This window comes from Microtus oregoni, unplaced genomic scaffold (assembly GCF_018167655.1).
Source record: "Microtus oregoni isolate MIOR12 unplaced genomic scaffold, Mior012 000016F_ref0000370, whole genome shotgun sequence".
In the NCBI taxonomy this organism is placed as follows: domain Eukaryota; kingdom Metazoa; phylum Chordata; class Mammalia; order Rodentia; family Cricetidae; genus Microtus; species Microtus oregoni.
In genome coordinates this window covers 3,446,074-3,473,321 of record NW_024543075.1, presented here as the reverse complement: position 1 = coordinate 3,473,321, position 27,248 = coordinate 3,446,074, and the positions used below count along the sequence as shown (strand labels likewise).

Genomic DNA, 27,248 nt, shown 5'->3' with positions numbered 1-27,248 from the left:
TAGTACAGTTCCTTATATTATGGCGATACTCAACTATAAAAATTATTTTTATTATTACTTTATAACTAATTTTTCTATAGTTATTAATCATAAGTAAATATTTGTGTTTCCCAATTGTCTTAGGTGACAGTGAAAGGGTCATTCAACCCCTCTCCCAAGGGTCACGACCCCATAGGCTGAGAACCACTAACCACTCTATTTGTCAGAATAGGTGTGGGAAACTTTGAGAACCCAGCTCTTGGTTGGGTTTGGGTCCCAGCGAAAAGGAGGGTGTTTGCCAAAAACTCACCTGACAGAGGAGGCACACAAACCCTGGCAACGAGGTAGAGTCACATTTGCTGTGCAGCCTTGGTAGGTAATCTCTCGCTCCTCTTCCTGCAAGCTGCAGGTCTCTGGAGATGGAGGCCCAAGAGCAGGTCTCAGTTCCATCCTAGTCCCCACCCGACTCTCTTCTCTGTGTAGCAGCTTTCCCTTCAGTATTCAAGGCTTCCTTAAAGAATCTGACATTGAACCAGGCCCAGGTAGATCTGAGTCAGTCATCATCCACAATCCCCAGTAAAAGTGTCTTAGGTCTGTTGGATGTAGGAAATACTAAGGACCGAAGGAGGATCCCTCACAAAAGATCATGCAGTATCTGAGAATAGCATTGTGCCACCTGAGTTAAGGGACACAGCAGAGAAAGCCTTTTGCTCTGGACTTCTGGAAGGGTTTCAGAGGCTATGATATCCAGTGACAAATGGTGGTGGTGATGTCTCAGCAGGCTGGCAGCTCTCTTGACCTTCGGAACTGCCAGTGGGGGCAGTGTCTGGGGGTGGACACCCGTAGAATCAGCACTCAGGAGGCATAGGTGGGAAGTCAGTGAGTTCAAGAGCCCAGGTTAGATACTACCCAGTGGTACTTGGGTTACAAAGTTAAAAATTGGGGTCGGGTGGTGGTGGCGCACGCCTTTAATCCCAGCCCTTGGGAGGCAGAGGCGGATGGATCTCCTGGCCAGCCTGGTCTACAGAGAGAGTTCTATGACAGCCAGAGAAACCCTTTCTTGAAAAACAAAACAAAAAGTTGGGGGCTGGTAAGATGGTCCAACAGGTCCCTAGAAGTCACATGATGAGAGAACTGGCTCCTGCAAGTTTCCACACAACACGGTTTAAGTTAAAAATGATTTGTGGGTGACAGATATGCTCCATATATTTATCGTCTCTCTCCTGTGCTTACTTATCCCTGCTCTGATTGTCTGGTGTTCTTCTGTTCAAATGACACTCTGCTTTCTCTCCTCACTTCCCGAGGCCATTTTCTAGGGAAAGAGCCTGAACTTAAAGTGACAGTCTGTAACCATAAGACAGGAACTGATTGCTGGCTCTGTGAGGACTTCCTGCACAAGGGAGGCCTAGAGCATGTGTGCAGAGCCTGGTCCCAAGGTGGGTGTCTTGAGAGGAACACTCAAATCAGGTGTCTTCACAGTATATGTTGAACTCATGTTCCTGTGCAGGCTGACCCTGTAGGGATCACTGCCCTGTGGGGACTCTGGTTGTCATTGGGTCCACAGCAATGAGAAATGTACACACTAGTTTCCAGGCCTTACCTGGCCTCCATCCCTCCTGTGCCTCCTGCATGTCCCCTCGGATGAGCTGGGCGAGGACTAAGGCTATCATTTTCTTTAGCACTGACGTAGACTGCATGTCCCCTAACTTGAGGCCCAACCAGGTCTCACATGCTAGCTTCCCAAGGGGCAGGTGTGGAGCGCTGCTTAGAGATGCTAGCAACAACCAGGTCTCACATGTTAGCTTCCCAAGGGGCAGGTGTGGAGCGCTGCTTAGAGACGTTAGCAACAAGAGAGGCATATGGGCCACTGGTGAGTTCCTTGCAGGAAACGGGCTAGAGAAGTCAAATGGGCCTGAAATGTATGGGATCAAGTCCCTAATTCAGACAGATGGGGGAATACAGAATAGTGCTTGTGAGAGGCGAAGAGAAAGGAACTTGCAGTTAGGTCTACAAATACCCAAAAGAAGCTTCAGGATCAGGCATTCATGGAAGCACCAAAGGACAATGGGAGGAAAAACACACTATACAGCAGACCACTCTTGTGAAGAATTCTGTGGAGTAAACAACTGGAATGTAAGTAGGCTGGGACCAAGGAGTCAGCCAATGGCACCGCTTACCAGGTTGGGGGGATGGAGAGATCGAAGAGTCCGGTTTGGAGGCTGACACTAGGGTAGAAGGCGAGGAGCTTCCACTGGTAGTAGCAGGGCTGCTCAGGAACGCAGTTGTAGGCAGTGGGCTGGTACCAGGGGGTCTAGCCGTGTGGTTGGTGTCTGGGGAACTTGGGAAGACTGTCATGCCCATGGTTGAAGACAGCAGCCCGGATGTAGAGGCTTGGGTAGTGAGGGAAGTAAACTGGGAAGTGGTGGACTTTGAGGAGAACGAAGAAAAGGTGGGGACATAAGATGTAGTCTTGGCAGTGGATAAAAGGCTAATGCTGGCGGTGGGCCTACTAGATAGGGTGGGAGTTGTGTAGAAAGTGGGGAGAGCAGAGGAAGGAATGGACGAGGTGACAAGGGGTAAAACAGAGGAAATAACAGGAGTAGAGGCAGTAGTTGGGGACTCAAAGGAAGAAACGGATGAAGGATAAGACACTGTGGCGGGGATAGTGAACAATGGCGAATGTGATGCTGAGCTGGGAGTAGGAGTGAGAGGGAACGTCATGGAAGAAGAATGGGAGGATGCTGAAGAGTGAAAAGATGTGGACCGGAGAGAGGTGGGGGAAGGAACAGAGGGAGAATGTGGGACACTACTGAGAGAAACCACAGTGGATGGGAAGCTTGTTGGAAGAGAAGGGGAAGGGGAAACAGAACTGTGGGGAACTGAGGATGGGCTCAGCTCCGAGGGAGTTGTTGCTGTGGTAAATGCAGAATTAACTGGGGTAGTAGCAGTTGTACTAGAGGAGACAGGTGGTTCTGTGGTGGGAGAACGTGTACTCATCATTGGGCTTGTTGGAAGAATTGTACTCAGTAACATAGATGTGGAAACTGATGGTGTGTGTTGGAGAGTTGGGGTGTTAGGGGACTTGGGAGTGGAGGACAGAGAAGACGTTGGAAATAATGACAGTGGTGTGGATGACGGCCAAGGAACAGATGAGCTTGGAAAATTGGAAGTGGTCTGTATGGATGACACTGAGGGGAGACCTGTGGTGTGCACTGTGCTAAAGATAGCATGAGTGGAAGAAGGGTGTGTGGTGTGTGCCGTTGGAGGACTGCTAGGTGTCACTGAGGTGGTTTGGGACACGGAGGTACCCGTTACAGCCATGGTGGTCCCAGTTGATACAGTGGTAGGAGCAACTGATGTGGACGGATGGGCAGTCATGGAGGAAGTAGGTGAAAGATGGGAAGTAGAGGTTCTGCCCGTGGAGAATGTGCTTTGAGACTGTGTGGTAGCTGTGGTTGTGTAAATGACAGCTGTTGGTGTATGTGGGGTCCCTGTGGTCTCCACTGTGGTTTGTAGAGGGGTGCTGTGTGGGCTTGATATGGGAGGTGATGATGTCGTCTGTTGGCTTGTTGGGGTATTAAGTGCCTCAGAAGTTGTGACAGAGGAGGTTGACAAAGATGGCTGTGGTGTAGTCACAGAGGTCAGAGAAGGTGATGATGTTGGGAAGGTGATGGTGGTCTGTTGGGAAATTCCTGAGGTACTGGAAGTATGTGTTGTACTAGAGGTAGCAGCTATGGGTGCAGAGTGTGGGGTATATGGAGTTTTGGTGCTGCTATGTGTACCTGAGGTGGTGTGTACCACAGGGGTGCCAGTTACACCCAAAGTGGATTTGGTCAAACTGGAAGAGACTGGAGCTGATGTTGATTGAGAAAGGGTCAGCGTGGAAGTTTGTGGATTGTGGGAAGTAGATGTCCTCTCTGTGGAGAATGAGTTGTGAGCTTGTGTGGTAGCTGTGGTTGTGTAAATGACAGCTGTTGGTGTATGTGGGGTCCCTGTGGTCTCCACTGTGGTTTGTAGAGTGGTGCTGTGTGGCCTGGATGTGGGAACTGATGATGTTGTCTGTTGGCTTGTCGGGGTGTTGAGTGCCTCAGAAATTGTGACAGAGGAGGTTGATAATGGTGGCTGTGATGTGGCCATAGAGGTCTGAGGCCCTGATGGTGTTGGGAAGGTTGTTGTGGACTGCTCAGGTGATGCAGAGTGGGGAGAGGTGGTGTGTATGGTGCTGAAGACAGCCGCTGTCGTTTGAGAGTGTGTGGTGTATGCAGTGTTTGCACTGCTCGGCATGTGTGACGTGGTTGTGAACACAGGAGTACTAGTTACAGGCATGGTAGGCTTCATCGAGTTGGTAGATGGTAGAATTGATGTTGACTGAGTAGGTGTGATGGAGGAAGATTGTGAGAGGAGGGCAGTTGAGGTCCTGTCTGTCGAAAGTGTGCTTTTGGGTGGGGTGATGGCACTGGTTGTATAAGCGACAGGTATTGATGTACTATATGACCTTGTGCCTTCCAGGGTGGTTGGGAGAACAGTCCTCAATGGCATGGAGGTGGAGGCCAGTGATACCGAGTGAGGGCTGGTTGGCGTCTTAAATATCTCGGTAGTTGGTGTCACAGAGGAGGTGGATAATGGTGGCAGGTGTGTGGACGAGGTCTGAGGACCTGATGTGGATGGGCCGTTGGAGGTGGTCTGTATGGAGGTCTCTGAGGGGAGACCTGTGGTGTGTATTGTGCTGGAGAAAACAGCCGTGGATGAAGGATGTGTGGTGTGTGGCATTTGAGGATTGCTAGGTGTCACTGAGGTGGTTTGGGACACGGGACTACCAGTTACAGCCATGGTGGTCCCAGTTGATATGGTTGTAGCGGGAACTGATGTGGACGGATGGCCAGTCATGGAGGAAGTGGGTGAAAGGTGGGAAGTAGAGGTTCTGCCCGTGGAGAATGTGCTTTGAGACTGTGTGGTAGCTGTGGTTGTGTAAATGACAGCTGTTGGTGTATGTGGGGTCCCTGTGGTCTCCACTGTGGTTTGTAGAGGGGTGCTGTGTGGGCTTGATATGGGAGGTGATGATGTCGTCTGTTGGCTTGTCGGGGTGTTGAGTGCCTCAGAAGTTGTGACAGAGGAGGTTGACAAAGATGGCTGTGTAGTCACAGAGGTCAGAGAAGGTGATGATGTAGGGAAGGTGATGGTGGTCTGTTGGGAAATTCCTGAGGTACTGGAAGTATGTGTTGTACTAGAGGTAGCAGCTATGGGTGCAGAGTGTGGGGTATATGGAGTTTTGGTGCTGCTATGTGTACCTGAGGTGGTGTGTACCACAGGGGTGCCAGTTACACCCAAAGTGGATTTGGTCAAACTGGAAGAGACTGGAGCTGATGTTGATTGAGAAAGGGTCAGCGTGGAAGTTTGTGGATTGTGGGAAGTAGATGTCCTCTCTGTGGAGAATGAGTTGTGAGCTTGTGTGGTAGCTGTGGTTGTGTAAATGACAGCTGTTGGTGTATGTGGGGTCCCTGTGGTCTCCACTGTGGTTTGTAGAGTGGTGCTGTGTGGCCTGGATGTGGGAACTGATGATGTTGTCTGTTGGCTTGTCGGGGTGTTGAGTGCCTCAGAAATTGTGACAGAGGAGGTTGATAATGGTGGCTGTGATGTGGCCATAGAGGTCTGAGGCCCTGATGGTGTTGGGAAGGTTGTTGTGGACTGCTCAGGTGATGCAGAGTGGGGAGAGGTGGTGTGTATGGTGCTGAAGACAGCCGCTGTCGTTTGAGAGTGTGTGGTGTATGCAGTGTTTGCACTGCTCGGCATGTGTGACGTGGTTGTGAACACAGGAGTACTAGTTACAGGCATGGTAGGCTTCATCGAGTTGGTAGATGGTAGAATTGATGTTGACTGAGTAGGTGTGATGGAGGAAGATTGTGAGAGGAGGGCAGTTGAGGTCCTGTCTGTCGAAAGTGTGCTTTTGGGTGGGGTGATGGCACTGGTTGTATAAGCGACAGGTATTGATGTACTATATGACCTTGTGCCTTCCAGGGTGGTTGGGAGAACAGTCCTCAATGGCATGGAGGTGGAGGCCAGTGATACCGAGTGAGGGCTGGTTGGCGTCTTAAATATCTCGGTAGTTGGTGTCACAGAGGAGGTGGATAATGGTGGCAGGTGTGTGGACGAGGTCTGAGGACCTGATGTGGATGGGCCGTTGGAGGTGGTCTGTATGGAGGTCTCTGAGGGGAGACCTGTGGTGTGTATTGTGCTGGAGAAAACAGCCGTGGATGAAGGATGTGTGGTGTGTGGCATTTGAGGATTGCTAGGTGTCACTGAGGTGGTTTGGGACACGGGACTACCAGTTACAGCCATGGTGGTCCCAGTTGATATGGTTGTAGCGGGAACTGATGTGGACGGATGGCCAGTCATGGAGGAAGTGGGTGAAAGGTGGGAAGTAGAGGTTCTGCCCGTGGAGAATGTGCTTTGAGACTGTGTGGTAGCTGTGGTTGTGTAAATGACAGCTGTTGGTGTATGTGGGGTCCCTGTGGTCTCCACTGTGGTTTGTAGAGGGGTGCTGTGTGGGCTTGATATGGGAGGTGATGATGTCGTCTGTTGGCTTGTCGGGGTGTTGAGTGCCTCAGAAGTTGTGACAGAGGAGGTTGACAAAGATGGCTGTGTAGTCACAGAGGTCAGAGAAGGTGATGATGTAGGGAAGGTGATGGTGGTCTGTTGGGAAATTCCTGAGGTACTGGAAGTATGTGTTGTACTAGAGGTAGCAGCTATGGGTGCAGAGTGTGGGGTATATGGAGTTTTGGTGCTGCTATGTGTACCTGAGGTGGTGTGTACCACAGGGGTGCCAGTTACACCCAAAGTGGATTTGGTCAAACTGGAAGAGACTGGAGCTGATGTTGATTGAGAAAGGGTCAGCGTGGAAGTTTGTGGATTGTGGGAAGTAGATGTCCTCTCTGTGGAGAATGAGTTGTGAGCTTGTGTGGTAGCTGTGGTTGTGTAAATGACAGCTGTTGGTGTATGTGGGGTCCCTGTGGTCTCCACTGTGGTTTGTAGAGTGGTGCTGTGTGGCCTGGATGTGGGAACTGATGATGTTGTCTGTTGGCTTGTCGGGGTGTTGAGTGCCTCAGAAATTGTGACAGAGGAGGTTGATAATGGTGGCTGTGATGTGGCCATAGAGGTCTGAGGCCCTGATGGTGTTGGGAAGGTTGTTGTGGACTGCTCAGGTGATGCAGAGTGGGGAGAGGTGGTGTGTATGGTGCTGAAGACAGCCGCTGTCGTTTGAGAGTGTGTGGTGTATGCAGTGTTTGCACTGCTCGGCATGTGTGACGTGGTTGTGAACACAGGAGTACTAGTTACAGGCATGGTAGGCTTCATCGAGTTGGTAGATGGTAGAATTGATGTTGACTGAGTAGGTGTGATGGAGGAAGATTGTGAGAGGAGGGCAGTTGAGGTCCTGTCTGTCGAAAGTGTGCTTTTGGGTGGGGTGATGGCACTGGTTGTATAAGCGACAGGTATTGATGTACTATATGACCTTGTGCCTTCCAGGGTGGTTGGGAGAACAGTCCTCAATGGCATGGAGGTGGAGGCCAGTGATACCGAGTGAGGGCTGGTTGGCGTCTTAAATATCTCGGTAGTTGGTGTCACAGAGGAGGTGGATAATGGTGGCAGGTGTGTGGACGAGGTCTGAGGACCTGATGTGGATGGGCCGTTGGAGGTGGTCTGTATGGAGGTCTCTGAGGGGAGACCTGTGGTGTGTATTGTGCTGGAGAAAACAGCCGTGGATGAAGGATGTGTGGTGTGTGGCATTTGAGGATTGCTAGGTGTCACTGAGGTGGTTTGGGACACGGGACTACCAGTTACAGCCATGGTGGTCCCAGTTGATATGGTTGTAGCGGGAACTGATGTGGACGGATGGCCAGTCATGGAGGAAGTGGGTGAAAGGTGGGAAGTAGAGGTTCTGCCCGTGGAGAATGTGCTTTGAGACTGTGTGGTAGCTGTGGTTGTGTAAATGACAGCTGTTGGTGTATGTGGGGTCCCTGTGGTCTCCACTGTGGTTTGTAGAGGGGTGCTGTGTGGGCTTGATATGGGAGGTGATGATGTCGTCTGTTGGCTTGTCGGGGTGTTGAGTGCCTCAGAAGTTGTGACAGAGGAGGTTGACAAAGATGGCTGTGTAGTCACAGAGGTCAGAGAAGGTGATGATGTAGGGAAGGTGATGGTGGTCTGTTGGGAAATTCCTGAGGTACTGGAAGTATGTGTTGTACTAGAGGTAGCAGCTATGGGTGCAGAGTGTGGGGTATATGGAGTTTTGGTGCTGCTATGTGTACCTGAGGTGGTGTGTACCACAGGGGTGCCAGTTACACCCAAAGTGGATTTGGTCAAACTGGAAGAGACTGGAGCTGATGTTGATTGAGAAAGGGTCAGCGTGGAAGTTTGTGGATTGTGGGAAGTAGATGTCCTCTCTGTGGAGAATGAGTTGTGAGCTTGTGTGGTAGCTGTGGTTGTGTAAATGACAGCTGTTGGTGTATGTGGGGTCCCTGTGGTCTCCACTGTGGTTTGTAGAGTGGTGCTGTGTGGCCTGGATGTGGGAACTGATGATGTTGTCTGTTGGCTTGTCGGGGTGTTGAGTGCCTCAGAAATTGTGACAGAGGAGGTTGATAATGGTGGCTGTGATGTGGCCATAGAGGTCTGAGGCCCTGATGGTGTTGGGAAGGTTGTTGTGGACTGCTCAGGTGATGCAGAGTGGGGAGAGGTGGTGTGTATGGTGCTGAAGACAGCCGCTGTCGTTTGAGAGTGTGTGGTGTATGCAGTGTTTGCACTGCTCGGCATGTGTGACGTGGTTGTGAACACAGGAGTACTAGTTACAGGCATGGTAGGCTTCATCGAGTTGGTAGATGGTAGAATTGATGTTGACTGAGTAGGTGTGATGGAGGAAGATTGTGAGAGGAGGGCAGTTGAGGTCCTGTCTGTCGAAAGTGTGCTTTTGGGTGGGGTGATGGCACTGGTTGTATAAGCGACAGGTATTGATGTACTATATGACCTTGTGCCTTCCAGGGTGGTTGGGAGAACAGTCCTCAATGGCATGGAGGTGGAGGCCAGTGATACCGAGTGAGGGCTGGTTGGCGTCTTAAATATCTCGGTAGTTGGTGTCACAGAGGAGGTGGATAATGGTGGCAGGTGTGTGGACGAGGTCTGAGGACCTGATGTGGATGGGCCGTTGGAGGTGGTCTGTATGGAGGTCTCTGAGGGGAGACCTGTGGTGTGTATTGTGCTGGAGAAAACAGCCGTGGATGAAGGATGTGTGGTGTGTGGCATTTGAGGATTGCTAGGTGTCACTGAGGTGGTTTGGGACACGGGACTACCAGTTACAGCCATGGTGGTCCCAGTTGATATGGTTGTAGCGGGAACTGATGTGGACGGATGGCCAGTCATGGAGGAAGTGGGTGAAAGGTGGGAAGTAGAGGTTCTGCCCGTGGAGGATGTGCTTTGAGACTGTGTGGTAGCTGTGGTTGTGTAAATGACAGCTGTTGGTGTATGTGGGGTCCCTGTGGTCTCCACTGTGGTTTGTAGAGGGGTGCTGTGTGGGCTTGATATGGGAGGTGATGATGTCGTCTGTTGGGTTGTCAGGGTGTTAAGTGCCTCAGAAGTTGTGACAGAGGAGGTTGACAAAGATGGCTGTGGTGTAGTCACAGAGGTCAGAGAAGGTGATGATGTAGGGAAGGTGATGGTGGTCTGTTGGGAAATTCCTGAGGTACTGGAAGTATGTGTTGTCCTAGAGGTAGCAGCTGTGAGTGCAGAGTGTGGGGTATATGGAGTTTTGGTGCTGCTATGTGTACCTGAGGTGGTGTGTATCACAGGGGTGCCAGTAACACCCAAAGTGGATGTGGTCAAGATGGAAGAGACTGGAGCTGATGTTGATTGAGATGTGGTCAACATGGAAGTTTGTGTATTGTTGGAAGTAGATGTGCTCTCTGTGGAGAATGAGTTGTGAGCTTGTGTGGTAGCTGTGGTTGTGTAAATGTCAGCTGTTGGTGTATGTGGGGTTCCTGTAGTCTGCATTGTGGTTTGTAGAGTGGTGCTTTGTGGCCTGGATGTGGGAACTGATGATGTCGTTTGTTGGCTTGTCGGGGTATTAAGTGCCTCAGAAGTTGTGACAGAGGAGATTGATAATGGTGGCTGTGATGTGGCCATAGAGGTCTGAGGCCCTGATGGTGTTGGGAAAGTTGATGTGGGAACTGATGATGTCGTCTGTTGGCTTGTTGGGGTGTTAAGTGCCTCAGAAGTTGTGACAGTGTAAGTTGACAAAGATGACTGTGCTGTGGTCCCAGAGGTCAGTGAAGGTGATGATGTCGGGAAGGTGATGGTGGTCTTTTGGGAAATTCCTGAGGTCCTGGAGGTGTGTGTTGTACTAGAGGTAGCAGTTATGGGTGCAGATTGTGGGGTATATGGAGTTTTGGTGCTGCTATGTGTACCTGAGGTGGTGTGTACCACAGGGGTGCCAGTTACACCCAAAGTGGATGTGGTCCAGATGGAAGAGACGGGAGCTGATGTTGATTGAGATGTGGTCAACGTGGAAGTTTGTGGATTGTGGGAAGTAGATGTCTTGTATGTGGAGAAAGAGCTCTTGGTTTGGGTTGTGGCAGTGGATTTGTAAGTATCAGGTATTGTTGCTTGTTGTGGAGTTGTGGTGTCTTCCATCATTGGTGGGAGAGCAGTTTCTAGTGTCATGGATGTTGAGGGTAGTGATAATGTGTGTTGGCTCGTGTGGCTGCTCATTGTCATTAAATTTGATGTCACAGAGGAAGTTGAAGTTAATGGCAATTTTGTGGATGCAGTTTGAGGAGTTGAAGGGGTTGATTTCGTGATAGTTGTCTGCAGAGACGTTCTCAATGGGGTCCCTGTGGTCTGTATTGTACTGGAGACAGGAACAGTGGGTGAAAGGTCTGTGGTATGTGGAGTATTAGGACGACTTGGTGGTCCTGATGTTGTGTGGACTTCCGGACTACTGTTTACACCCATCGTTGATTTTTTCCACACTGTAGTGGGAGGAAGTGATGTGGACTGCTGCTGTGTTGTTCTGGAAGGGTGTGTTAAGGACGATGAGGTGGTTTCTGTGGAGAATGAGGTTTGACTTTGTGTCATGTATTTGGTTGTATAGGTGCCTGAGGCTAATGTGTGTGTTGTGTCTGCTTCCTTGACTGTGGTGGTTTGAAATATTGTGGTAGGTGGGTGTGTTGTGGATGGTGATGGCGGTACATGTGATGCAGTTGGTGTCATGAGAGCCTGAGATGTTGGTGCCTGTGCTGTAGAAAGTGTTGGGTTTACAGAGGGCAGTGAGTTCTGTGTCTGCAAAATGGTGGTTGTTGTCTTGATAGGTGTTTCTGATGGAGCATTTGTGGACTGTTCTGTAGTGTGGAAAGAAGTGGTTGGTTGAGAGTGTGTGGTCCAGGGCACGAGTGTCGGCTTGGTTTGTGATAATGTGTTTTGGGTCCAAGTGCTTGTAGTAGGTGGTGGTAGGGTATTGCTTTGCCCTGTTTGCTGTGTGGTCAGGGTGGTCTTTCCCGAGAGAGGTAGTTCTGTGGTCTCAGTTGCTCGGCTTGTTGTGGCTGGACGGTGACTTTCCTGTTGAGCTGATGTCACTGTGGATCATGGCAGTGAACAATGTTCAGTTTATGTTCACAGTCCTTCGTATATGCTGTGCTGTGTTCCTGGACTGGATTTTCTGTTTTCTAACTTTGTTTTCTAAGCCAGTTTCCTAGCTCAGTGAGGCACTTGGCTTTCTTTGGAATGTTCTGTTTGACCTTCCCTTCTGCACATGTTTCCTGATGTAGCCCCTTTCTCCTGTACTTGACTGTCCAGTGGCCTGAGGTGTGACTGGGAGTCATGCTGTGTCCATTTCCTTCTGCCGCTCCTCTCCCCATTGACTTCCCTTCTCCCTCACCCCTTGATCAGTACAGACCCTCTCTCTGAGTTGGATGTGCAATACTGAGGGTCAGAGGTGAACATTTGACTCAGGTGCCCTTGCTTCCCATGGGCTTTGACTCACCTTGGCTGGTGGACATCCCAGGTTTTGCTGAGATTAGTGGTGTTACTGTGGTACTCTCTGTGAACTGAGCTGTGGTCTTTGTGGACGAGCTGGAGGAAGATGCTGTGGGCTTAGTTGTAGCCTGTGTCACTGGGAGCCTTGTAGGTGTTGACTTCGGTATGGATGTAGGAGGCAAACCTGATGTCAGTGGTGTGGTACCCACAGTAGTCGGAGAGTATTCTGTAGAGGAAAGTCATGGCAATACTGCTTCCCACCTGCTTTTTCCAGATGCATATTTGAGTCCCTTGCTCTTTGCTCCTGCCTTCATGATACTTATTGTTATCTATTTATAGTTTGATGAACACGAGTCTTGTTTCTTTCCCAGCCTGCAACTTCCCCTAGCTGGGCTCATCTCAAGGGCAGTGACCACAGACTCTCATGGGCCACTGATCATCCCTCTGCCCACACTTCTGCTCTTTGGACAGATGTTCCTTTCTCCTTGGTGTCCCCAGCAGCATCTGGGTTTGCTGCCGTGTGTGAGTGGGGCGGGCTTCAGGATGGAGGCCCAGCAGATCCCTCATATATTCTAGTGGGAGTTTCAGATGACCTTGAGTGTCCACTCTGAGTGACCAGCTAGCTTGAGTTGTAAGCTAGGTCTTCAGAAAAATTTTCACCTGGCCTTTCATGCCCAGGGAACTCTGTGCTGAGCATTGCCTGCAGGCATATCTCAGTGGGAAGGCGGTGATGCTTACACCATACCCTGGGCTTCTACTGCGTCCCCTCCTTTTTACCTCCTGAGGAGACTGTAGATTTCTTGGGGGTGGTCCATCCTGTTACTTCCTCAGTGGAGGATGGGGCTGAAGGTGGTGGAGTCAGAAGCCCTGGGAAGTTGGAGGGGCCCATAGGTGTAGCTGCAGAGCTGGAACTGCGGAACTCGGTGCTGGTGGGGGTTGGTGTGGTAGGCTGTGAACCTGTGTGGGGCATATGTACTCTCATGAATGGGCAGGACCTGGCTCTGGTGCCTCTTTGGGAAGAGACTGATCTGCTGACTGAATGCTAGGCAAAAGGCTCAGAGTGGCTCATGGACCTATGAAGGCAATATGAACTCCTGGCGGACTTATCTGTCAAGGCCCTGCTTCCTACTTCACATAAAGTCAGTCAGGTGCCCGGGGGCTAAGTTTTCTATGCTATTTGCTATTTCCCTTCTGACCTGGGACTGCAAGGTACATTACCCACCCTCCCAGGACCCGGCAGATGCAGAGACTGGGCTGGTGGGGTAGAGAGGGCTGTCCACTGGAGCTAGGGTAAGCCCTAGGCGGGAAGCCTTCATCCTGTGGTACCAAGTGGGTAAGCAATCACCTGTGGTGGCTGGCGGTAGTGTGGTAGCGGGTGGTGCTGCAAGAGAAGAGAGTCGTCAGGAATTGCTGCCTGACTATCGTATTCCTCTCCTGCCTCTTCCCTCCCTCCCTCCCTTCCTCCCTCCCTCCTTCCCTCCCTCCCTCCCTCGTCAGCCTGGCAGGGAGAGTGTGAGACCAGCCAGGGTGCCATGGCAGGGTAGCGTAGAGCTGGGTTCATAGGAAAATTCCCATCATGTACCCAAGTTACCTTGCTGGCTTGGGGTACTCTGCCCTAAGATTGTGGCTAAGTAATGGCTGAGATGGGGAATAGAACTGAGGCCAAGGGGACCAGTGCTGCACTTTTGTTTCTGCTGTGTCCTGTGACACTGTTCGAGCCTCTGCGTCAGTGTCCTGAGGGAGAGGATCTAGGAAGGAGTCACTGGGCTGGACAGGCTTGATGGATTTTACCCACACAAGGGCTGTACTACCTGGTGGCAAGGACACCTGCTAGACTTACCACAGGGTACACAGGTCCCTTCTGTGTGGTCGAAGTACTCATTCTGAGAGCAGTTGTAGCAGCCTGGGGCAAAAAAATGGTCAGACTCAGCCTCCTTTTCGCACCCACTACTGTTCTCTGCTCCCTACTCAATGCTCCTGCCACCACCTCCTTCCTCTCACATCACACCAGCTCTAAAGTCACCTTCCGGACTCTAGAACTCTGCCCTGTGTGTCCTTGTTTTGGCTCTTGGTGCCTGTGTTTTAACTGCCTTTTTATGCTTCTGATTTTGAGACATCTCACTATTTAGCTCTAGCTGATTTGGAACTCACTATGTGACTCAGAATGGTTTTGAACTTAGGGAAATCTGCCTGCCTCTGGCCTCCCTAGTGCTGGGACTAAAAGCGAGTACCACCATGACTGGCCTAATTGCTCTTTTTTGATGTGGAGACTCCTGTCTGTCCCAGCTCCTGGCCTCTCTTATCTTTCACTCCGCCAGACTCTAGAGCAGCAGCAACCCATTTAACTGTGGACCTGTCTTAACCTCCCACTGTGTGGTGTGTTATTGGGCAGTTTAATTCCTTATTTTGGTTTTTAAGGATCTTCCCCAGGCCAGAGAGCAGGGCTAGTTTGTGTGAGGCCATGTACCCAGTCAAGAGCAAGGCCTGGAATTCAGGGCACACTTGCTGAGTGTGCATGAGTGATTGTGTGTGTGAATGAGTGTACTTGTAGGGCAGATGTGTGCCGAGTAATGTGTGGATGAATGCATGCATGAGAGTGGATCTGTGTGTGAACGAATGGATGCATTGTGAATATATCTGCATGAGAGAATAAACAAATAGACCTATGTGAATACACGCACGAACAAAAGCCGCATGCACCGCATGTGCATCCCCATACCTTCAATGTTTGTGTCCGGGAAGGTCCCCAAGCTGCCAGGGCAGAGACAGGGCTGGTAGTGCCACGTGCAGTTGGCCTTCTGAGAATACTGGTATTCCTTCTCACCCACCAGTGTGTGAATGTTGTAGAAGTCACAGTAGACGGCTGAGAGGAAGGATGTACATCAGCTGGCATCAAGGCCCGAGTGCCGGTATGAAGGGCTTGGGTTCTATGGGAGAGCCTGGGGAACGGCTGGTGACCCAGGGTTGCCCTGCAGGGCATCCGGTGCCAGCCTGGAGAGAGGCTTCCAGGTAGGCCCCTGGGTTGAGCAGGTTTGAACATGGGGTGAGACACTCACGGCAGAAGTCTGGGGCCCTCCAGTCCACACAGACGCCCTTGTCCAGACAGGCCTTGGCATAGGCAGCCACCGCATCGCACAGACATTCACAGTCTCCGCCCATGTCACACCCGCAGGTATCACGCACGCAGGCCTCATAGTAGGGCAGGTGGTATACCTGTGGAGGGGAGAGGTCTCCTGTTGGCATTACAGTGGTGGCAGGCTGGGGTTAGACTTTGCAGCCTTGGGGTATAGGTGTTGGGGGAGTGCCCTGGAACTCTGAGAAAGCACCTTCTAGTGTAAGCTGCCATTGTCAGTAGCTGCTACCTTCTAGAAGTGGGTGCTATTGGTGCTCAGTCAACCCTGCCCAGCGGTGTCTGTGAGAGACAACTCCTGTTGGAACCAGGGTGTGGCAGACCAAGGCAGTGCGTCTCTTACTTGCATACCTGATCTTCTCTACTCCCTTCTTTACCTTCCTGAACACAGATGGCCCCTGGCTACAGGGCTTTTGCACCGCCTGGGGTAGCCCCCTGTCATTCTTTCTGAGCACCAAGGATCAGGAGCTGTACTAAAAACTCTTGAGTCTATGAAAACTCACCCCTGGCCATGGCTGGTCCCTTATGACTGAATATCTCTTCTCTGGACCATGCATCCCAGAGCAGCCAGCTGTCTGCCTGAGGTGACACTTGACTCACTGTTGTCTGCTATGGTCTTCTAGTGGACAGAGGTCTGGGGGCACTTTAACCATCTCTTTAACTTGTAGATGGCTCTGGCCTCTGGTGATGGGTATTCCCCTCTCCACACCTGATACCCTCCAGCCAAACTGGAGTCCCGTGGTAGGAGGACTGTGTCTGATGCCTCCATCTTGGAGGACAGGGCCTACCTTGCTGTGGCAGGGAGCAAAGGTCTGGCTGTTGATAATGTTGCATTTGCGCTCAGCCCAGGAGCGCCGGAAGGTGTTTAGGCTACAGGGATCCACCACATAACTCGCATCCCCACATAGTGGATTCTCCTTCCATGAGTTCACAAATTCCAGCTCACTGGATGCCACGTACTTGCTGCGTGTCTCAAAGTCATCCTTCATGTTCCCATTGGAGTTGCCACACAAGCCACAGAGGGCATCCTGTGGGAGCAGTTGATGGGGAACCATGTAGGCTTGGTGGGGAATCCCTCACCCCGAGACCAGCTGGGACCCATGGCTGGCTGGCAGATGTGCGGTGCGTACCCGGGTGGCGCGGCGGATCTTGATAGAGACGCTCATGTGCTTGTTCCACACGAGCGTCAGGTTGAGCCTTCCAGGGATGTCTATGTCCAGGACCAGATTCAGGGGGCTGGGCTTCACCTGAAGGTGCACCAAGGGTTCTTCCCCGCTGACTGTGTAGTTTCTGTCTGCCATTGTGATGGATAGCCCCTGTGTGGGGAGGGCTGTCACCATTTGCTTTCTTTTCCTGCCTACCCCAGTACCCAGGGTGTCTTTGATTTGAGTGTTTGGAAGGTAGAGGTGTAATCCAACATAATAAATTCCCATCTTTGTGAAGATCAAGATTTCAAAGCCAGCCTAAACTGCCTGAGAAACTTGAGGCTAAGCTAGGCTACATGAGACCCTGTCTGAAAACAATAACAAGAACAATGAAACAATGTGTAGGAGTGTCTGCTGGGAGCCAGTTCCGGATAGAAGGTTCAGGCTTAGCTTCCTGGAGAGCACCTTTACTTTGTGTCCCTCAAATGCTATACATCCCTGGGAAACTGGTGGAGACCATGTGGCCGCTAGTTCTGAGTGTGCAACTACTCAGTCGGTCACCATTCTCCTGCCACCCCTTCCCGTGATACAAATGAGAGATGGTGGAAGGGCTGTGCAATGAAGGTGGAGCTGGGAGACCTGGGAACTCCCACCCCGTGGGGCCCAGCCACTTACACCCAGGGAGATCTTGATGGCTCGGGAGCAGGTGACCCCTGACTTCCCACAGATGACGTTCTCTGTCACGACCTTGAAGGTAGGCTGTGAGCTGTTGGCACCACAGTCATCCTGCAGGAAAGGATATTGAAGAAAAGCCCTCATGGTCCCCACCCTGGCTTCTTGCAGCCTTTGGCACTTGGCCCAGTGGTTACCGTGGCCAGAGTGTACTCGCAGTTGCCATCAAACACAAAGCGCTGTCCGTCAAAAGTTATGACGTGGCCTTCGCCATAGAGGACACAGGTGGATGGGCATTGCGCGCTGAGCTGGCAGGTCCACCTTCCCTGTGAGCAAGTGCTGGGGAGATGGAGGGGGAGGAGTAGTTAAGAGACAGTCCTTCCACACAAGGAGGTGGGCTGGAGACCTGGGCCATGACCCTAGGATACCCCACCTCTGAGAGCCCTACCTGGAACAACTTACTTTTGGGAGTCCTTGCCTGCCCAGATGGCACTTAGGCTCTGTGTGTTCAGACTAAGGCATGACCTACCAGGTCTTACAGTCAGTATGGAGCTCAGAACCGCCAGGATAGGACACCCCTGCAAAGTCACATGGGCATTCCTCTGCAGGCACACACTGCCCATTGCTGTTCTCATAGAGCCCCTTAGGACAAATACAGCCAGATTCGCATTTGGTGGGTACCTGGTGGGGAGACGGGGTTCTTAGTTTCTCAGCACTCTGCTACTCCAGCTCCAGCTCCTGAGACTTCCCCATGTCTTCTTTCCTTTTGTCCAGCCTTCTGTGGGTAGCTGAGTTTTGCTTCTAGAGAAGCCACCCTTCCAGTAACATATTCATTCTCTCTCTCTCTCTCTCTCTCTCTCTCTGCATGTGTGTGTGTTTATCAGAATGGGCTGCCACATGCACAGGAACAGGTGGCCATAGTTCCCAAGCAGCAGCCAGTCCATGTCCTCACACAACTGTATAGACCCTGTCCTCCAGCTACCTCGCTGCCAACCAGCTTCTGACTCAGCACCAGCACTGGCTATGGAGATGCAGATATGACTAGAGAGATACTGTAGGTGCAGCATAGCCCTGCCCTGCATCGGGCTCCTGAAGATTCATGGAAACCCTCCTCACTACCTACACAGTCAATGCCTGTGGCCAGCATCTGGCATGTGGGGGCACATGCAGCCCCGAACTTGTCCTCTGATGACTGGCTGCAGGACTGGAAGGTCTTGGGCTCTGCGCAGGTTGCTGCAGGGAAGAAGAACACGGGTCAGGTGGACTGGGGGACACCAGGTGGTGTAGGGTCCTATGGGATGGCCTCATGGCCAACTCCTAGTATCCACTTACCCAAGAACATCTCTGCCTGCCGTGGGCAGCTCAGGCGGCCATTGATGCAGTAACTATAAGAAAGGGGCAGGGACCCATGAGCTTACAGGTGTGCGGGACCCCTCACAAACCAGGCATTGCCCAGCCATGCCCTCCATACCATATGACCCCATTCATCATGGTCGACTGATCAGCCTGGACGAACTTGGAGCTGTCCAGCAGGCAGGGGCACTGGGCCTTGTGCACGCATTCTGCCTTGTGGTTCAAGTAGGTGCCCTCAGGACAGTTGCAGCCATCCACCGGCACAGCACTCGCATGGCACTCGGTCTCACGGTCCGACAGAGACAGGCAGGTGCGGTCACAGGCCTTGCTATCGTAACTGAACGTGCGGTTGCCAGTGCAAGGCACAGCTGTGGAAAACTAGAGGTCAGGTTCTCGGGCAGAGAGTTGTGGGGAGAGGGTCTGGGGCTTGGGGATGAGAAATGGCTGAGCGGAGGTTAAGGCCCTCAAATTCCTCAAGATGCGCACAGGGGCTCTGTTGGGGTCCAGGCTCCCATTTGTCCTGTGTCCACAGCCCTGCTCCTGACTCCTCTCCACCCTCTCACCACAGCCAGCACTCACTGCAGTTGTCCACGCTGCTCCTCCAGCCCAAGAGCAGGACACCTCGGGAGGCGCAGGCATGGGCATAGGCCCCCAGTGCAGAACAGATGTGAGGGAAGGTCTCCTCATAGTTGCAGGCCTGGTACACACACCTCTGTGGGGAGGGCAGGACCCAGGTGTTAAGGACTGCATCCGCTGCTATCACTTCCCCCTCTCCAATGCCCATTGGACCCACCTTGTAGAAGGGCTGGGGGTTCACCACCGTGTGGCATTTCTCAAAGACACTGCCCTTCCTCAGCAGCATGGAGCAGTGGGTCTCTGCACACACCTCTGGGGACAACAAGTACAGCTGTGGGTATCCTGTTCCCTCCCACCAACAGGCTTAGGTGGCTGAAGGTGGGGGTGCAGGGGACTCACTGTTGAGTTGGCTCATGGAGCAGGGGTCAGTCTCCCGCTCCAGGGCAGCTAGACAGTTCCCTGCACGCCATGAGTCCACAAAGAGTGAGGCGGTGCCTTCATCAAGGCCCATGCTGGTCGTGAAATCATCCGTCGTGTCTCCGTTGAAATTGCCGCAGAGCCCTAAAGGGGCAGGATGTGAGAGCAACTGAGTCCTGGCCCTCCCACCCAGTTCCTCCGTATACCCTATCTCCTCCGTACAGCTATGCCCCTCTCATTAGTCACCACTGTCCTCAGGGGGCTGTGTCTGTGGGTTCCCTGGATGTGGAGAGCCAGCGCAAGGCACTCCTGGGTCCCCTCTGCATCTAGCTGCAGCAGAAGAGACAGCCAGGCTGACTGGGAGTGACCAGCAGGTCAGTGAGTGACTCACCTCTGGTCTGGCCTTTGAACTGGGGTCCGACTGTGATGTAGGCCTGGAAGACGGGCTGTAGCTGGACCATGACTTCCAGGCCAAAGGTGGTAGCCATCTGGAGGTGGGTAGATGTCTGCCTGAAGATGGTGATGTTGTCTGCAAGATTTCAGGGCTAAGTAGGCTGTCCCTGCTGCCAACCCCCAAAGGCACAGCAACACAAAATTCTCAGTGCCAGACCCAGAAGGACTTACGTGTCTTGTATGGCAGCACCTTGGTGTCTCCATTGTTGGTGATCACTTCATCCTTTGAGATCACAATCTTGTCCTGGAGGGACAGAGGAATACGAGTAGGGAGTAAGAGAAGCAGGAGCCAGATGCTAGGTCTGCAGGCCATTGTCCCCAGCATGTGCTTGATTCAGGGCAGGTAGCCTTACCTTCTTGGACAGGTAGATGACAGACACTAGGGAGGTCTCTGAATGGGAGTAACCTGACTTGTCATACACAGCCAGGAGGGTGCCATTGTTGGGTAGCAGCGGGCTCTGGGGAGGTGAGTGAGTAGGGGAGGGGTGAGTGGGTGGGCACACTGTTCCCTTCCCCCCAACCCTGGGGCTCCTCTTACCTGGAGAAGCGTGTAGGTGCAGGTGCCATGGAAGCGGTAGGGTCTGGCGTCGAATGTGGTGACAAAGGAACCACCTTCTAGGGAGCAGTGCCCAGGACATGGCTGCTCTGTGCACGTCCAGCGGCCCATGGTACACTGGCTACAGGTGGGCATTGGAATAGTCCCCGGTGGATTGTGAGGCCCAAGGTAAATAGTGCCCCTTCTCAGGTTCCATGCCAGTAGAACTCGTTCTCTGTACTCACCAGGTTTGGCAGGCTGTTCTCGTGATCTCCCCAGGGCCGTAAATCACACCATTGAGCATACAGGGGCACTGGCTGACTGGCACACAGGTGTGGTTTCTGGATATGTCATCAAGCAGTGTACCTAAGGGCACGGGCTCAGGTTGGATGGATGTTCCTTAGGTGGCCTATCACTGTGAGGACTTCTCCCTAGCTGGCTGGTCAGTCAGTCCCACCTCTGCCCTCCCCCATCCCTGCCAGCCCTAGGAAGTTGCCTTGGATGATTCCAAGCCCACCTCTCCTTAGTACTCTGAGGTCCTCCTTCCTCCTGCTCACTCTGCAGGGAGTCCTGGGTTGACTGGAAGTTTGGGGGTGGGTGGATAAGGCCTGGACCCGGGACTGAGATACAGAATGTCTAGGCCAAGCTGGGCCAGCGTGCAAGTGAGTTTGGGAAAAGGTGGGTGCTGGTATATGTCCTCACCATGGGGGCAGAAGCAGCCGAAGTTGCAGAAGCTGGAGCAGCTGTGCTGTGGGTTGGAGCAAGTCTTGACACAGACCTCCCCGCACTCCTGGTACACCTGGTTGGCTGGGCACTGGCCCACGGCTGCAGGCAGCAGGCATAGTCTGGTAAGAAGATTTCTGCCCACCTTCTACAGTTCCCACTTCCTTTTCGCTTAGCTCCCCCCCTACCCGGGCTACTTTCCCTTTGACCCTGACTAGGACTCACGGCAGAGTCCAGGGGTCCTCCAGTTGCGGACAGGCTGGCTGGCCATGCTGCAGCGACGGGAGTACTCAGACAGCGTGGCACAGCTGCAATTCTGCTGACCTGGCTGGGCACACTTAGCCATGTCTGCCTGGCAGCTCAGCACCAGTGACTCCTTAGGCACATCACACCCAGGGGACACCAGGGTCAGTAGCTGGTTGCAGATCTGGGCCTGAATAGAGAGCCACTCAAAGTCATATGGGTGAGGTCACCTCTTGTATCATACATACCCAGAGCTTGGGAAGCTGAAAGTGGGGGTAGCAGAGACCCTTACACGCCCCCCTCCTGTGCCAGTCATGTTCTGAGTCTGGGTTCTGGGCCACCTCACATACGTATCTAGAGGTCTTCAGGGTGGTAGGCCTGGGAATAGGCTCATGGGCACAGATCTCATTGGGGTCATCTAGCTTCTGGAGTACAGCATACTTGTAAGGTTCCAGAAGTTTGTCTGGGGACATAGGACAGAGGTCAGCATGAGGAACAGACCACTGAGGGACCTGGGCCTCAGCCACTCAGCCCCAAGCCAGCTTACCGTCCTCGCTTAGAAACTCATTATCTGTCTTCCCGTCGAAGTTCCCACACAGTCCACACAGCTTGCCCATGTACTTCTTCTCTACCAGGACCTGCGGGGTGACACTGTTGGTCCCTGTGTGAATGCATAGGGGTTCCCCACCCAGATTTCAGGTGTTCCCACCTGCCCACCCTGCCCTTTCTGGGGTGTGGGGTTTCTTTCCCAGCTGACTCCTCCTCCTTTTCAAACGAGGAAACTGAGCTGCTCTTTAAGCTCGGGTTGTCTTGGGTTGCTGGCCTACAGTCAGTACTGTTCTGCCAGTCTGGGCTTCTGGGACTCTGAGGAGGGCCCTTCCTGAATACTGTTTGTCAGCTCATGGCTCTCACCATAAGATGGGCATCTGGTCCCCACATGACAACTAACTCCAGCTCCAGCTGCTTGGCCACCAATTGCACGCTCTGGCCATATGGTGTGATCTGGAGACCATTGCTGGTATAGGGCAGGCTAACAACCCTGTGGGTAAGACAAGTTAGCAGCTGTCCCTTCTACCCCTGCTCCTGGTTGCCCTGCCTCATAGCTTACCCAATGTCCCTGACAGAGATGATTGCTTTGTTCACCGTGACCACAGAGGCCCCCAGTTCCATGATGATTCGGGAGATGTTTCCATCCCTATCTCTCCGCAACTGGATGCTGAAGGTGGGCAAGGCACCCCCACACGTGGCCGTAAAGATGTAGTTGCACATCCCTCTGAACTCATACTCATGGCGGTCAAAGGTAGAAAAGTGATCAGCTCCCCACGTGGAGCACCAGCCCTTTTCTGATGCTGCAAAGAAAATGACACACTCCCAGTCCTGAGTCCAGTGACCAGACAGGGACAACCTGACCCAGAAGCTGGGACCCTGGAGAGCCCACCATAGCCCCAACCCCACATGCCCACTCAGCTCTAGCCCAGGGTCTGCCTTCTGTCTAGGCCTTACAGGATTGCAGGCTATCCTCACTGTTAGAATCGGTGGCATCTCCAGTCCAGGCACCTGTAAGGCAGGAAGCTACAACTCAGTGTTCCCCCAGGGGTAGGCACAGAGGTTACAGTGCCTTGGATGAGAACTCTTGACTGGAGCCTGAACTGTGACTTCCATTGCTGAATCCTTCGTGAGAAAACCCCAAACCACAGCACCCCCAAGACCTGCATGCTATACTTGGGTGTGGTCAGTTAAGTATGTGTGCATGCGTGTGTGTGTGTGTGTGTGTGTGTGTGTGTGTGTTGAGGTGTGGCCCCCTCCTTTCTGCACACTGGGCCATTGGGCCTCTGGTACTCTGGTCAACAGCCATGTGGATGCTGTTGGCTCTCACCTGTCTGTGGAGAGTCCCTCAGCTTCCAGGGACTTAGGTTGGCAAAGGAGGTGGTGTCCAGACCTGCATGGGCAGGGACTCATGGTTAGTGTTGCATAGGTCTGGCCAAGTGCATACCCACCATTTGCCTGTCGTTTGTAGCAGCAGCCTGTTGTAAACAGCACAAGTTGTCCACAGTATGCTTAACTGAGTAGGTAGCAGGCTCTGAGGGAGGACAGAGGTGGAGTCCAGCCCGAGCCCTGGCATCCCAGCTCAGTTTTCCCCAGCTGTAACATCTTTCCTGCTCTCATTACTTCCTGGTTTGTTCACTCAGTCATATATTCCACCTTTGGCTTAGCCTGGGCTGCATGAAGCTCCTGCTTGGTGCCTGTCACCATGTCAGGTGCTATAGTCTACAGCACACGGCTTGTTCCTGCAGGGTCCCCGGAAGGTGGCAGCCACTCATACAGCACACACATGCTGCTTAAGTGACTTGGCGGGGTAGGCACACAAAGCAAGGAAGAGTAGTCAGCTGCCACTGTGCATTCTGGAACGGGAGGGCAGCCTCGCTAGGGACATAACATGAGAACAGGGCCTAGGGTGCTGGCTACTCTGGGGCATGCTGGAGAGATGGCTGGAGTAGAGCTAGCAGGACATCCCTGGGGAGCAAGTGCCATGTCAGGTAGGGATATGCTAAGCATGGATGCCTGTCTGCCAGGATCACTCCCCATTCACTGCTCAGTTGAGCCAGGGCTCCGAGGGGACCTCCTTTGCACAGGACTCATCTCTGTGAAACTCTGGTAAGGAAGGATACAAGAGGGTGGGCCTGGGGTGTGCTGAGAGGTAGGAGAGGACAACAAGGAGAGGACAGAGGGCTGAGACAGATTTTGGCTGTCTCCTCTGCCAGGCCACTCCTTGTGTCCCTGCTCTGGCTGTCTGGTCTCCCTGTGAGTCTATCCTGTAAACTACCCAGAAGCTACCTACTCCCCCATCTGGGGCCCTGTGCTTGGTTCTCTTCGCTTTTTCCTCCTTGGCAGCCTCTAAGACAGCTGTAGTGGGCCCTTGGAATGTGGTGACCATTGCCAAATAGCATGGGTCACAGTGACCGCCAGTCAGGGACAGGCAACCACAAGATGACTATGTGAGGGAGGGTTCTTCTGGGGCTCCCATGGGCTGTAGTGTCCCGATCCCTCTGCCAGCACCTTCTCTGACACGCTTTCCTCCCTGCTAACCAGCTGGCCCCCACACTCCATCCTTTGGGATTCAGTTCTCTACTTGGGCCCTACCCCAAGCTCTCCTGAGGTGTTTGGGGGTGTTTGTTTCTAGCTGGGGAGCACAGCTGTGCATATACACACTCTCAATCAAGGAACAGTCCCCTGTATTGAGGAAGGGCATCCTCCTGAACCAAGTATAACTTCAGGAGAGTCTCACATGGAGCAGTGAGAGAGGAAGGGGATGCTTGCTTAGCTAGCCAGAGCAGCCAAGAATCAGCTTCCCCATTAACGCGACAGATAGCCCTCATGTCATCTCAGGAGCTTTGGGCAAGATGCTCTCTCTGTCATTACCACCAGTCACTCCCAGAATATGTGCACTTCTGAGTAACACCAAGAGCAGAATGGACCAGCTGGGGGCTTGTGTGACTTGTGCTAATGAGGAAGAACTACCATGGCATTTCTGGGTGCTTCTTGGGACGTAGGCTCTCTCTGGCAATACAGTGGGGGGTCTGGCAGGAATGGGACTCTCACTGAACCTCAGCCTGGTTCATCACTAGATTCCCCACTCAGGATCCAGCCCGCAATGGGAAGGGGAGATCTAAAGTAATGGCTAGGAAGCGGTACCTGCCCCTGTCCAGTGATTCTTAAGGGTGTGGAGAATGGGCTAGGTTCCCGGGGCAACACCCTCAGTAGCTCAGATTTCGCTGTCTTTCAGGCAGGATGAGAATGCTGGAGGCCACCTCATTCTAGGAGGTGTGAGTAGCAAATGGTGAGGTCCTGGTCCTTCTTGGTCCTATGGGTCTGGCTCCATTGCCTCACTGTTTTGTCTGGCGTGCTCCCAAGGGGCTCCTGTCCCATGTAGGTGGCTCCCTCCCCTGACAAGTTTCCCTTTTCTGGGCCCCAACTTGAGTCTGGCTTCCCTGATTTTCTTTGAACTACACGCTCTTTTGAAGATGTTCAGGGGATTACCAACATCACTGCCCCTTCTACCAGGACCATCTGCACCTTGTGTTAGCTGACTCCTCTGCCGTGGCCCAAGGGGACTCGTTCATATGGTTTTCCTTCAGTCTGTTTGGTGACCTTACCTGTCTTGGGTTAATCCCACTGCCTCAGGTGTCTCCTTCCCAGCTTCTGTAGCCTCAGGTCCCATCTGGCCTGTCTAACTTCATATTCTCCCATCTCTGCCCTCCCTCTAGGCTGCACAGAGTGGCACTCAGCCTGCTATTGGAGCAGCTCTGTCCCTTCAGCTTCCCAGCCCCCTCAGGTCCTCCTGGGACTTAGTCTCCTATCCCTGGCTCTAGACCCAAGGGACCTGGTTCTAGTCAACATGTCATTCTCTTTCTGCCAGGAATGCTGGGTAAGAAGCAAGACAGGGTCCCAGGTAGGGCCTATAGGCATTGCTTTATGGTGTTCTGCGCTACCTTTGTTGCGGACAACTGGCCTTATTTAGTGGGAAGACCATTGCTGGGGAGAAGCAGAGCAGCCTGGTGGGAGGGCATCACGTTATTTCAAGCCTGAGACCCTCCTAGCACCTTTACCCCCAGGCTGGGTGTATTTTGAGGGTGGGCGCTATATGATTTCCCTTCAGGGGACGTCTCTGATAGCTGGTGATTGGCATGCAGAACTGTGGCTTGGGGTGGCACAGAAGGGGAAGCTGAGACCATTCAGTTCTGTTAGTGGGTTAGGTCAGGAGTAATGGAGCCTGGAAATTTTGACTTCAGCACCAAAAAAGCAACTCTGTGAGGGTGACACATGCCCCTGTCCCTACGTACCCCAGGCTCCTCAAAGACCTCTCAGGGCCAGAGCCATGGGAGAGGGGGAAGAATGCCAGGTTTGCCCCGCTGCTACCACTGTGCGCTGCTGTCACCAGAACTGCTGAGACTGTACAAGAGGGAGCCCCATCCCCATTTCAGGTGAGCATGTTCCTTTCCTGGCTACCAAACCCAGCTCACAGGAGGTAGACAGGTTTGAGTAGTTTGTTGGGCCGCTTCTGCCTCCTGTCCATCAGTGTCTGCATGGGTAGCCCGTCTTAGGCAGAGTCAACGAGGCGAGAAGACCTGAAGACTCTCCCACGCACAGGGTCCTCTGGAGGCCATTGGGTACCTGTCCCCGCCCCGGGTATAGCCTAGCAGATGCCCACTCACCAGCATTGATTAGGGATCCCCTGAAGAACAGCAACAGCAGCAGCTGCTGACCCCTGAACATGGTGGCACCCCTGGAGCAGAAGGCGGCCACCAGCCCCGGTCTTCTACTGCTGGGCGCTTAGGCAGTCTTGCTGCTGCCTCTGCTGCGACCTGAGTGTCTGGCTCTCCGCAGCTTATATAGGGATGGTGTGCCCTTCCCCTGCCGCACCCACTTGTGCCCCATACTCCAGGCCTGTGATCGCCACCGCCTGCAGGGCACAGCAGTGGCCAAACAGGATATGGGGTTCTGCTTTATCAGGGCTCAAGACTTCGTTGGAAAATTCTGCAGTGGCTGTGGCCCCTTTATCTTTCTTCTCCCAGTGGGGGGCCTTACACTTGCACCCCAGGGGCCCACATGCACCTCTTGCTTCCTGCCGTCCTTGGGGCCATGGTGGGTCCTGTCACAATCCGTCCTAACTGCCAGATCACCATGGACACCATCAGTCACACACCTGGGTGCCTGAGATGGGCCTGGTCCAGGGGGGTATCAGAGAGACTGGGCCTCCTGCTGACCCTGCCAGGTAATCAATCCAGGCTCCACCCTGGATCCTGGAACCTCAAGAGACATTTGTTTGCCAGGTTTACTCTATTCATTGTGAGTTTTCCCTCCAGGAGAAAGACCACCTGGGGAGGGGTCCTGCTGCCTGTACTTGGGGGGGTGGTCCCCAGCACTGGTTGCTGTGATCTGTGTTCTTGCTGGGTAGGTGAAGTTACCTTTGTAGCATCTCCATGGGTTGAGTGAGCTGTGGGGTCCCCTT

General features: G+C 52.9%; 1 protein-coding gene across 1 annotated transcript; it reads right to left on the bottom strand.

The window, feature by feature from the left end:
* Positions 1-391: 391 nt before the first annotated feature.
* Positions 392-26,512, bottom strand: Muc6 (mucin 6, oligomeric mucus/gel-forming). Its single transcript, XM_041666869.1, has 34 exons — positions 26,452-26,512; positions 22,742-22,795; positions 22,347-22,587; positions 22,151-22,277; positions 21,786-21,876; positions 21,589-21,701; positions 21,221-21,428; positions 20,975-21,097; positions 20,518-20,638; positions 20,276-20,414; positions 20,091-20,195; positions 19,909-19,981; positions 19,676-19,813; positions 19,267-19,428; positions 19,085-19,179; positions 18,871-19,003; positions 18,410-18,659; positions 18,271-18,323; positions 18,062-18,171; positions 17,468-17,619; positions 17,136-17,277; positions 16,942-17,052; positions 16,252-16,437; positions 15,910-16,149; positions 15,048-15,204; positions 14,711-14,854; positions 13,832-13,894; positions 13,337-13,372; positions 12,769-12,948; positions 11,999-12,217; positions 11,768-11,786; positions 10,966-11,029; positions 2,157-2,245; position 392 (listed from the first exon to the last, which is right to left on the bottom strand). Coding segments are annotated over exons 1-34 (4,200 nt in total).
* Positions 26,513-27,248: the final 736 nt, after the last annotated feature.

Excerpts from the sequence above, each read along its gene's own strand:
- Muc6 (XM_041666869.1), bottom strand. The coding sequence starts at position 26,512 with ATGTTCAGGGGTCAGCAGCTGCTGCTGTTGCTGTTCTTCAGGGGATCC. Across the intron at positions 19,814-19,908 it reads GGTGCTGCCATACAAGACAC|ACAACATCACCATCTTCAGG; the intron begins GTAAGTCCTTCT and ends GAAATCTTGCAG. Across the intron at positions 17,053-17,135 it reads GCGAGTACACTCTGGCCACG|GATGACTGTGGTGCCAACAG; the intron begins GTAACCACTGGG and ends CCTTTCCTGCAG.